We start from the raw sequence: 12,919 nt of genomic DNA, 5'->3' as shown, positions 1-12,919 counted from the left end.
ACACTGGACGGCTGAATGGCGTGACGATCAGAGGCAAGTGGATATCCGGAAACCCGCAGGCAGGCGAGCAGGAAAAGTGAACAGCGGAGGCAACGCTCTGGTCCATAGTAGACCCTGGCGCTGAATGACTGGAGTCCACAGGTTTAAATAGGGATCCCCGATTAGCCCAACGATCCACACCTGGAAACAGCCTGCCCAGATTAGCCCAATGATCCACACCTGGAACAGCCTGCCTTGGAGTGCCACCACGCCCACATGCCAACAGGGAGGTAGACACATAGAACACAACAAGGAGAGACAGAAGGGAAAACATATAGAGAGGAAGGAGAATAGACTGCCTAGCCGTGAGTCATGACAGTACCCTCCCCCCCCCCCCCCAACGACCGCCTCCAGGCGGTCTACCAGGCTTCTCTGGGTACCTGGCATAGAACTCCCGGAGGAGTGCGGGGTCCAATATGATGCCCCTGGCGATCCAGCTCCTCTCCTCTGGCCCATAACCCTCCCAGTCCACCAAGTACTGGTAGCCCCTCCGGTGAATGTGTTGGTTAACTAACTGTAGGCTCTCCAAATGTAAACAAATCCCCCTCCTATGAAACTACATAGTACATCTTTAATAAATGTGCACAGATAAGGTCTTAAACCATTATGATGATCACATAATACCATTTTAAATATGTTCTCCTGTGTTTTAGGTGGACCAATGAAGTGAGCACCATGATGCTGCGACCAATCTTAACCAAACCCCGGAGACAGGCTATCAGACGGGGGGCCGGCTACCTGCTACACGCCCAAACCACCTCATGCCTCTCCATGACTGAGGAACTTTTCTTGGATTCTGCGGAATATGGAAACATTCCGGAAGTCAGGCGGATGCTCCAAGAGATTCCGGGACTCAACGTCAACTGTGTGAACTACATGGGCCAGAATGCATTGCAGCTGGCAGTGGCCAATGAGCATTTAGAAGTGACTAAGCTGCTCCTTAAGAAAAAAAACCTTTCTAGAATAGGGGATGCTTTGCTGTTAGCTATAAGCAAAGGCTACATTCGTATAGTGGAAGCCATTTTGAACCATCAGGCGTTTGCGGACGGTCAAATGTTAACTTACAGTCCCAGCCAATCAGAATCACACGATGAATTCTTTGCCTATGATGAGGATGGAACGCGTTTTTCACACGACATCACACCGATAATACTAGCTTCCCAGTGCCATGAGTATGAGGTAGTGCATGTGCTGCTAATTAAGGGGGCCCGAATAGAGAGGCCCCATGACTACTTCTGCCAGTGCAGGATATGCAGTGAGCAGCAGAGGAATGATTCCTTTAGTCTTTCTCAGTCCCGTATTAACGCTTATAAAGGTCTGGCTAGTCCAGCCTACCTCTCTCTCTCCAGTGAAGACCCCGTCATGGCGGCTCTTGAGCTGGGCAATGAGCTGGCAGTGCTGGCCAACATCGAGAAGGAGTTCAAGGTAACATCGGTCGGGTTCAAATGTAACTGTTAAAAATAATAATAAATGAAGAGGCAATAGCTCAACCTATTGATTAAAGGAATACTTCACCCATACGGAACCGGCGTTCTATCATTATAAAATTGCTATTATAATATAATGAATGAGGTTCTTCTTCCCTCAGTCTTTCCTCAGTATTCCCTTGGACCAGCTGTCCTGTTAATCCTAACCCCACATTTTTACTAGTGTGATGTCACACTAGTAAAATGTAGGGTTAGACAGTGAGACCGTAACACACTCTTTTTTCCTTTTCTCAGGCTAGGATGAACCAATTTCAAAAAATGTTGCACATTTATACTATATAGGATCTCAGAGTTCAATACACTTTCATATTCCCACCGCTGAAGTAGGTCTTTAAGGCAAGACACTGCAGGCAAGACATTGTTTTTTTCAAGCACTGAAAGTTGTCATTACAGAAACCTTCATAAATAGGCTAACCTTTATAAAAATTGTTTTGTTAATTGTCTGATTTTGTTCTTAAAAACATGTTGAAAAGACCTGTAATATTTTTTGATTTATAAAATTAAAAAAGGCTGTATCAAATATCTGTTCTGTAATTATTCTTTTTTTTAAAAGAGAATACAAATGTAGGCCAACACATAATTAGTTAGATGTTGCCACATTTCCATATTTATTCATTTTTTGGGGGAAAAATTGTAATAAAAAACAATTTTTCTAATGTAAGTAGGTAATCAACTGCACAGTTTTTATGATGATATCTATAAGTTAAAATTAGTGTACCCTATTCACCTGGCTACATTGTATCACCTTAAAAGATTGCAATCTTTAGTTTTGACAAGATTTGAGGTCTACATTATATTACTAATTCATTGAAATATAAGACACTTTATATGTTGCTTTTGCATGTTCCAGAATGATTACCAGAAGCTGTCCATGCAGTGCAAAGACTTTGTGGTGGGGCTCCTGGATTTGTGTCGGAACACTGAGGAAGTGAAAGCTGTTCTAAACGGAGACACGGAATCAACTCAGAGCTCCGGAACCATCGCCAGACAGAACCTTCTCCGGTTAAAACTGGCAATCAAGTTTGAAGTTAAAAAGGTGAGCACGTGAGAAAAAGTTTGAAGTTAAAAAGGTGAGCATGTGAGAAATGCACTGTCATATATGGCATTAAAAGCTATAGTGAGTAACTTTTTCCATATAAATGAAGGTTGGTTACATCGCAAGCCATCGCCATCGGGGGGGCAACAGAAGTTACGCACTGTAGCTTTAAAATGTATGAAATAGTTTTTATATTTATTGCATTCTTTTTCCCCTAAAAATCATTCTCTCATTCTCCCTCACACACACACACACACACACACACACACACACACACACACACACACACACACACACACACACACACACACACACACACACACACACACACACACACACACACACACACACACACACACACACACACACACACACACACACACACTTCAGTTTGTGGCACATCCAAACTGCCAACAGCAGCTCCTGTCCATCTGGTATGAGAACCTGTCGGGACTCCGTCAGCAGACCACAGCGGTTAAAATCCTTCTGGTCCTCGGCGTGGCCTTCGGTTTGCCTGTCCTGGCTCTAGTGTCCTGGATAGCTCCATCTAGTAAGGTGGGTTATAGACACGCCCTACGTGTCTTTAAAGGTGCAGTCAGTGATTCTGGAGAACGCTTGTTGTCAAAATCTCTTGTTGGCAAAATCAGTCCATTTCTTCACAATCCATTACCTGTACGTACTGTTTGTGTGCTGACAAACGAAAATCCATTGTTCATACACAGCCTAGGCTCTGTAAACTGGTATATAAACATGGGGGGATGTAAACAAAGGGGGCCCATCAAAGCTAGCAATATGCCTGTTTACAGAGCCTATGCTGTGTATTAAAACTGGATTTATTTCTCCAGTGCACACACAATGTGTGGACTACAGGTAGCGGATCGTGAGGAGATATTCACTGATTTTCACAAAAAAGTCATTTTGACAACAAGCGTTCTCCAGAATCACTGACTCCACCTTTAACTTGATAGTTAGTTTCTTCATTCATTGTCTTGACTGACCTAAAAGGAGAGTGAGTGTTGGACATCAGTTTGACACAACGCCAATATTTCTCTAAGTGTGCTGCTGGACTAAATTATTCTGCAAACACATTTACCAAACAAACTTAATGAGGCAGTTACACATCAGGGCTGTGCATTTATCAGCCTGGTGTGGAGTATATCTGCTACCAAGTGACCAAACAAGATGAATGCAGCTTCAGAGGAAGTGTGTGTGTGTGTGTGTGTGTGTGTGTGTGTGTGTGTGTGTGTGTGTGTGTGTGTGTGTGTGTGTGTGTGTGTGTGTGTGTGTGTGTGTGTGTGTGTGTGTGTGTACATTAAGTCAAGTCAAATTTAGTCAAAAACCACATTACATGCCCCAATGGAGTTCACAAACCAACAAACAAATGGTATTAAATTCAAAACAGAACGTGAATGAGAGTGTGTGTGTGTGCGTGCTCACATGTGTGTATGTGTGCGCCTGCGTTTGTGTATGTGTGTGTTTGTGTGTGTGGCAATCAATGTATGTCACTTTGCGCAGCATAAACTAATGTTAAAACGTAATTCTCTTTACCATCTTACCTTGTCCCAGTTGGGGAAACTGATGTGTGGCCCTTTCGTGAAGTTTGTGGCGCACGCTGCTTCCTTTGTGATCTTCCTCTGCCTGCTGATCCTAAACGCAGCCGACCGCTTTGGTGGGACGTCCCTGCTGCCAAACATGACCCTCCACGATCGCCCCTCACAGCTGTTTAGGATGAAGACCACACCTTTTACCTGGATGGAGATCCTCATCATATCCTGGGTCATAGGTTAAGACACACTTTATCATACTACACTATCCCTTAGACATTGAATCACTTCTACCTAGAGGTGTAAAGAACAAGAGACTTTAGGTTCGATATTGGGTTGAGACCTCCACCTATCTAGATATTTGGCCGGTTTTGTTTATTGGGGTGGGTCGCCAAAATTCGGTTTGATACTCCACTTGCAACATTGCACACAAAACGTTTCTAAGCAATCCACCAAAGGCTGGCGCTGTTATTAAACCCCAAAGTAAAAAAAAAAAGTGTTTTAGACCACGCCCCTCACACCATATAAATCCGATTAGATTGAGCAAAACATAAACCAAAACTTCTTCGCGTCCAGGGCTTAGCTGATAATTTGCTGTAACTGTCTACCCAACTGTCCAATCATCACCAAACTTGCTACTCATATTCAGAGCGTGTGTGGCAAGAGTTTCACCAAATCATTTTGAGCCAAGTCAAATAGAGGGCCCTGCAAATGCCGGGCTACCGGTTAGCAACAGGCAGAAGGCTAATTCAAAATGTTCTTATGTCAAACCCACACCCTTTTGCTTTGATGCAGGGTCAAGGACATTACAATTCTTTGAAGATTTCTAAAATCCCTAAACATACATCATGTTAGGATACTGCCGGCATAGATATGTATTCTAAATCTGGAATGGGAATGACTTTCTAAATATGGAAAAGTCAAGGTGACATTTTTACTTAGCGCTGCATCCTAGTCTTTGATAGCCTGGTCCAACCAGACCATCATGCTTCATTTCATTTGTACAGAAGGTCTGGAAGTGCTGTAATTGGCAAACGTTCACTCACTTGGAGGCGGGTGTCTGTCAAAGTTTAAAACTATTGGATCTGCCCAGTGCCACTCTGGAGTAGCCAACCAATCGCATCACGTTTGGTCATCACGTGTGTCATGAGCCGGTTTGTGATGGTGCCTTCCAGTTGGACAGGGAACTCGGAAATTTCCGACTTCACTACATATTGTAGTCTATGAATCTACCGGTACCTGGCAACAGTAACTTGTTAGAGCCTAACGTTTAGTTATTTGGACGAGAAAGGTTTTAGGCGTCCATACTTTCGCGAGCAGATGCACTGGAACACAGACAGGCCGGAACTCGGAACTACCAAGTCGGAAATCTCCTTCTTCCGAGTATAAAGGAACGCAGCATTCAACTGACACTGGAGCGTTCTCAGCCACTCGCTCTGTTCGCTGATTGGACGATTGTAGATTCTCCGGAGAATCTGGGAAATGCGCTGTATACCCAGACTGACTACTGAAGGGAAAATTCAATTTGGCCGGAAGTAGGCGTACGGGACGTACATCATCAGTTAAAACTATGCGATTTGACAATCAATTCCTGCCCTATCTATCATGTTTAGTATCCATCATGTTTAGTATTACACACGTTTAAATCATATCAGCGATACTTTTATTTGAGAGATAAAAAGATTGACTGCTTATCAACAAAATGTGTTTTATTTTTTTAACAGGGAAGATATGGGAAGAGTGTAAAGACATTTGGACGCAGGACATCCGGGAGTATCTCTCAGAACCGTGGAACCTTCTGGACTTCAGTATTCTTTCTATTTTTATGACTTCTTTCATCGCCAGATTGATGGCTTTCTGGCACGCGTATTCCGCCCAGTGTTATGTCGATGATAAGCACTACACCGACCTGTCCAACATGACTTTGCCATTCGAGATCCAGTATTTTCAGCTCGGTAAGTATGCACCAAAGGATTTTATACATATCAAATTAACCTTTAAAGCTATAGTGCGTAACTTCTGTCGCCCCCATGAGGAATTCTGAGTTATTACAACAACACTGTCGGTGCATCTACAATGAGGTAAGCCTTGGTTGATCACGTATGGATTTTATACCTTCTGCTGTACGTCCAGGTTTTTTCCTTAGCAGTAGAATCAACAACTGAAATATTTGACAGTGTCAGGGGCCGACACCAGTTGGTAAACGATGTCATGAAAAAGTTACGCTATATAGCTTTAAATGTTGCTATATAATTAAAATAATATAATAATGTAAGACTTGATTTTCATGCAGATTTATTAAACAGCCAAATGCTAAACGTGCTTTTTTGTATTAGTTCTATAAACTGGTTTGTCTAAAAGGACGGAAAAATAAAAACTGTCATAAAACGTTCATAATTTGTGTATTTTCAGCTCGTATGAACTGGATGCCGTCTGACCCACAGCTGATATCCGAAGGCCTCTACGCTATAGCAGTCGTTCTGAGTTTCTCTCGCATCGCGTACATCCTGCCCGCCAACGAGAGGTTCGGGCCTTTACAGATCTCTCTCGGGAGAACCGTCAAAGACATTTTTAAATTCATGGTGATTTTCATAACCGTTTTCGTGGCTTTCATGGTGGGAATGTTCAATCTGTACTCCTACTACCTCGGAGCCAAGTACAATGATGCCTTCACAACGTAAGTGTCGACTTTATAGACTAGTTTCAATAATATTTTGCCTAGAAAAAGATTGATACAATTTTTCAATATCTTCTAAATTTGCCTGTGGATACAATCTGTGTTGAATTGACATACTGGCTGCACTACACACTAATTTGATTACCAATTTCTCCGCTCCTCTAGGCTTGAAGAGAGTTTTAAAACCTTATTTTGGGCCATTTTCGGCTTGTCAGAAGTGAAGTCGGTGGTCATAAACATTGACCATAAGTTTATTGAGAACATCGGCTACGTCCTGTTTGGAGTGTACAACATCATCATGGTGATTGTGTTGCTGAATATGCTCATTGCCATGTTCAACAGCTCCTTCCAGGAAATTGAGGTACAGTTTGTCTTAGCAAAATACATTTCTATTCACTTTTTTGTCTTATATAGGCCTACTTATACGTTTTAGTCATCTAAATTTCTATTACATTTTGTGTCTTGTATACTTATAGTGGGGGTATAAACATTTTGATTTAAGATTTAAATGATTTAAGAAAAAAACATTTCGACAGACATTGAAATAGATTGTAGGGGAGAACGGGGTTATATGTCACACGGGTTGGTTGTCACAATTGTTATATCTCGGAACCAGAAGGCGCTGTCTGTGAAATTTTTGTATGTAAATATCCAGAATTGGGATCAGAGGTCACCTACTGTACATAGTCTTCCTCAGAGTGCTGAATTTGAGGTGAGAGGACTGTTTTCATGTCAAATTGAAAATATTTAGCTCCTCATTATTTTTCTTCTTTTACACAATGGATTTATAACAAAACACTTGTTACCCATAAAAAGTGTGAAGGGTAAACTATTGTTTAGACTGTGGTTAGCAAGCTAATTAGTTGTCAGATGGTTGTTGGCCTTGATGCTAGCAAGAAATTCAAGTTGGGGTTGGTCGTCACATTTTTTGGGGGGTTGGTTGTCACATGTTATCCAAAGGCTACTGCCAGAAAAGGAACCCAATAACGAAAGAAATTGTCAAGCTGTATCCTCACTGACACCCCAGAGAAGGAAAGAATAGAGCAGGAAAAGGCAGCTACCATGCAAAAGAAAAAAGGGCAACAAAATCAAAACCATCCAGTGCATCCCAAACTAGACCAGCTGCCAAGGCTACAGTAAGTTATGTAGGCCTATTTGTCAACTTGACAATGCAATTAAACTTTCAAATTTAGTTCTGCTTTCTTGCCTTCTTTTTAAGATTATTCGGTAACACTTTATAATAACTATCCGTTGTAACTCGTTAATAGATCATTAGTAAACTCTTAATTAATGATTTATTAATGATTTGTTAAGTGTTTGTTAGCAGTTTGTTAAGGATTTATAACAATGCCTTACAGACAGTTAATAGACCATTAATAAACTTTTAGTTAATTGGTTATAAATGACTTGTTAAATGACAGTTAACCGTTTGTTAAGGATTTATAACTGTGCTCTATAGATAGCCGATAGATAATTTTCAAGCTAGTAGTGAATTACTTACTAATGACTTATTAAGTATCAGTTAATAGTTTATATGTGTTATTGGGACGTTATTCTAAAGTTGCAACTATTCGTCATTTATTAATTGTTTGTAAATGAGGAATAGTTGCTACTTTAGAATAACGTCCCAATAACATATATAAACTATTAACTAATACTTAAAGGCCTACTTCACCGGTGGGAATATGAAGGTGTATTGAATTCTGAGATCCTATGTAGTATAAATGTGCAACAAAAATTGAAATTGGTTCATCCTAGCCTGAGAAAAGGCAGAAAGAGTGTTTTTTTAACCCTATATTTCTCTTTCTCGTGACATCACAGAAAGAGAAATATAGGGTTAAAAAAAAACGTACTTTGTAAATATTACTGTGATGTCACAGTAAAAGACATCACAGTAATATTTACAAAGTAAGTTTTTTGGTTAAAGTTGCAACTATTCCTCATTTATTAATTGTTTGTAAATGAGGAATAGTTGCAACTTTAGAATAACGTCCCAATAACATATATAAACTATTAACTAATACTTAAAGGCCTACTTCACCAGTTGGAATATGAAGTTGTATTGAATTCTGAGATCCTATGTAGTATAAATGTGCAAACAAAATTGAAATTGGTTCATCCTAGCCTGAGAAAAGGCAGAAAGAGTGTTTTTTTAACCCTATATTTCTCTTTCTCGTGACTAAATCATATCTCTGTATGTAATATAAACTGGTTAAAAAAAAACGTACTTTGTAAATATTACCTTGATGTCACAGTAAAAGACATCACAGTAATATTTACAAAGTAAGTTTTTTTTAACCCTATATTTCTCTTTCTGTGATGTCACGAGAAAGAGAAATATAGGGTTAAAAAAAACACTCTTTCTGCCTTTTCTCAGGCTAGGATGAACCAATTTAAAAAAAAACTGCACATTTATACTACATAGGATCTCAGAATTCAATACACCTTCATATTCCCACCGGTGAAGTAGGCCTTTAACTAATATATTAACTCACACTTTACAGATCAGTTGTTAATAGATTGTTAACCTTCTACTAATACCAGTGAAACTGGTAAAAACTGCACATGGGTGAAACAAGTTCAAGGTACAGAAATTTGACATGATATTTAAAATATCAAATTTTTGTACCTCAACCTTGTTCCACCCATAGGCTGTTCTGTGTACTGTTTTTTACCAAAGAAACACCACAGATGAAATGTTGAACATTGTGTTTAATATATAGAAACACACATACTGAGCCATCACATGGCATAACAGTAGTATACAAAAGTATACAACAACATACAAACCCATGAGGTTTGGGAACTGTTTGTGGTAAACACTGGATAAACAGAATTTCAGAGGGACATTTAATGTCCATACATCACGGTAATGTCATGGATTATCCGTCCTAATGGCCCTTTGCGATGCTATAAAGCACAGTTATAAATCCTTAACAAACGGTTAACTGTCATTTAACAAGTCATTTATAACCAATTAACTAAAAGTTTATCACTGGTCTATTAACTGTCTGTAAGATATTGTTATAAATCCTTAACAAACTGCTAACAAACACTTAACAAATCATTAATAAATCATTAATTAAGAGTTTACTAATGATCTATTAACGAGTTACAACGGATAGTTATTATAAAGTGTTACCAATGTAGGAATGACTATTGAAAGATGTTTAGGTGATGAGCAATTCTCACTAGAGTAAAAAGTGTGCCTACTTACCCCATTCTCCCCTACTGCTGATGTTTGGCAAAGTTATGAGGTTTCAGTCTAGTTTTTCAACTTCTGTTGATTAGGTTTCCACAACAATACTGACGGTTTAAAGGTGGAGTCAGTCATTCTGATGAACGTTGTTGTCAAAATCACTTTGTCAAAATCAGTGAATATCTCTTCACAATCCATTTTACAGGTTTTTACAGAGCCTAGGCTGTGAATTATCACCATATGTTTTCTTCAGCGCACACACAGTACTGGACATGTATTGGATTGTGAGGAGATATTCACTTATTTTGAATAAAAAAGTGAATACAGACAGGTAGTGGACAGTGAAGATATATTCACTGATTCTGACAAAAAGTCATTTTAAAAACAAGAATAACTACAAACTTACACTTTCTTCTTGATGCAGGACGACTCTGACGTTGAGTGGAAGTTTGCCCGAGCTAAACTCTGGTTCTCGTACTTTGAGCAAGGCGGCACTCTGCCGGTCCCATTCAACCTCCTGCCCAGCCCCATGGCCCTCCTCTCACTCCTGCCCGGGATCAGAGACCTTCTCTGGGACGAATCTCAACACAAACACACAGAAAATACTAAAGATGAGATGGAGCTTAACAAGGTAATGCAAAGGAAAAGCTGGGGTTATGTCACAATCAATATTTATAAGAGGTAAATTCTTGTGATTTTTTTTTACTTTATGATGTACCACTTGTAATGTGTATCTATATTCTTTGATACAGGTGTATAGAGCCCCCTTTTGTCACATTTATGAATTGCAGGTGTATGTGTGTCCCTTCAAGGCACACTTTTTAATATTTTTGTATTTGTGTTGTTTCTAATCTTAGTTGAGGCAACAGGAAGAAGATCTGACTGCTGAAGAATCGCTCAGTCCGACTCATCACCAAGTAAATACATTTACTTTTGGCTTTTTGATTAACTTGTGGCTGTGTAAGTAAAGTTGTATACACATACACTAGTAATTTATATCTAAAGAAAATATTAAGCTACTTGTTGTTGTAAATGCATATACGCACCATTATAATGTGTCAGTCACCTCCATAGATTTTATATTCAAAAATACTCAACTAACTCATATTTCCTATACTCAAAAAATACAGAAAATAATGAATCGCCTGGTCAAAAGATACATCTTGAAAGCACAGAGAGACAAAGACAGCGATGAAGTGAATGAAGGTGAGTTAAGCATGTTTCAGATACATTGCTTTTAAAGGTGGAGTCAGTGATTCTGGAGAATGTTTGTTGTCAAAATGACTTTTTGTCAAAATCAGTGAATATCTCCTCATAATCTGCTACCTGTCGGTACTTTTTGTGTTGATACACAGCCTAGGTTCTGTAAACTGGCATGTAAACAAAGGGTATGTTAATAAAGACGGCCCACCATAGCTAGCAACGTACCAGTATACAGAGCCTAGCCTGGGCCCACCATAGCTAGCAACGTACCAGTATACAGAGCCTAGCCTGTGTATTAAACCCTCTGAGGTCTAGGGGTCCGATTTGACATACTTCTATAAATACCTATTTCAAATGTGCAAGAAGATAAATTATACCAAAGTGTTGTATATGGAAATGTTCAGAACACATTAGGCCTTTGTTTTCTAAGGTCAACTTATGTCCTAGACCATTGTGTATATAAATAATTGGCTTAAATGCTGAAAAATGAATTGCGATTTTTTAAAAACCTGGAAATTTGTGTGAAAGAAGAACCTTTAGTCATCCTGTTGAGTTGTTTTGGCTCTTGAAATTGCTTCTCCTAAGCTTTAGCTTCAAAAATGCAGTGGAAATTTTCCAAAACACAGTAGGGGAGTGCACAAAACATGACTAATATAAAATTTGGTCCAGACGCTTTTTGGTAGAAATGTTGTCTCTACTTTCAAAAATCGTTAGGAAATTAGACTGAATGAAGACTTTGAACCACATATAATGATTCATGGGATGTATACTAATAAAAGAGGAAGCATCACAAAACATTTTTCAAACAAACCATTAAGTAAATATAAAAACAATAATAACAAACTACTTTCACACTATGTATATACTCTATGCACTATTTACAAGCTAAGTGGTAGCTAGGGAGCTTCTGGGTCTTGCTTCTCACTGTGTTTTCTAAGCCAGTATCACGAGAACATTCCCCGGAAACAGGAGAACCTCTAGTTTGAGATGATGTTTTAATTTAATTTTTCAGCCATATCTTCAGGGAGATATTAATAAAGATATGCGCGCACACGCGTAAATAGACCTCAGAGGGTCTAGCGCTCACACACACACACACACACAGTACAGTAAAGTAGCGGATCATGAGGAGATATTCACGGATTTTGATAAAGATAACGTGATTTTGACAACAAGCACTCTCATTAATCACTGACTCCACCTTTAATATCTGGGCCAACATAGTTTGACGCTGTCTTACTCACTGTCCCGCAGGCGAACTGAAAGAGATCAAGCAGGACATCTCCAGTCTGAGATACGAACTGCTGGAAAACGGGAACCAAGATTTGGAGACACTGGCAAATCTTATCAGGGAGCTAGGGGACGTCATGCATGTACAGCAGAAGGAAGAGCAGAAGAATGAGATGGCTATACAACCTTTAAAATGTAAATATTAGGGATGTATTTACTGGGCAAATTAAAGCTATAGTGTGTTACTTTTTCATATAAATGAATGTCGGTTACATTCAGGCCATCGCAAAACGAGTTGAGACAAAGTTGATTAAGCCTATCAGCTCCACAAAACTCTCTCTGTATTTCTCATGAGGCAGTATTTAGAAACTTGTGTCACCCCCTGACACTAGTGCAGGAGCTCAGAAAAATCCCCAAGAAGAGCCCAAGAAATGTTTCAGTTGTTGATTCTACTGATGTTGTAATTGCTCAGAATTCCTCATGGGGACGACAGAAGTTACGCAC

At 39.5% G+C, this 12,919-nt stretch overlaps 1 protein-coding gene across 1 annotated transcript; it reads left to right on the top strand.

Annotated features, from left to right (window-relative positions):
* Nucleotides 1-717: 717 nt before the first annotated feature.
* Nucleotides 718-12,621, top strand: trpc6b (transient receptor potential cation channel, subfamily C, member 6b; the record flags this gene model as incomplete). Its single annotated transcript, XM_080024731.1, has 11 exons — nucleotides 718-1,464; nucleotides 2,377-2,562; nucleotides 2,953-3,117; nucleotides 4,129-4,345; nucleotides 5,831-6,061; nucleotides 6,519-6,783; nucleotides 6,949-7,144; nucleotides 10,407-10,613; nucleotides 10,840-10,899; nucleotides 11,113-11,188; nucleotides 12,440-12,621. The coding sequence occupies 11 exons, from the start codon at nucleotides 718-720 to the stop codon at nucleotides 12,619-12,621; spliced, it is 2,532 nt and encodes an 843-aa protein (XP_079880857.1).
* Between the last annotated feature and the right edge of the window lie 298 nt (nucleotides 12,622-12,919).

Source organism: Ammodytes marinus, assembly GCF_949987685.1.
Source record: "Ammodytes marinus genome assembly, chromosome: 3".
Taxonomy (NCBI): Eukaryota; Metazoa; Chordata; class Actinopteri; order Uranoscopiformes; family Ammodytidae; genus Ammodytes; species Ammodytes marinus.
This window is presented reverse-complemented; position numbering and strand designations above follow the sequence as displayed.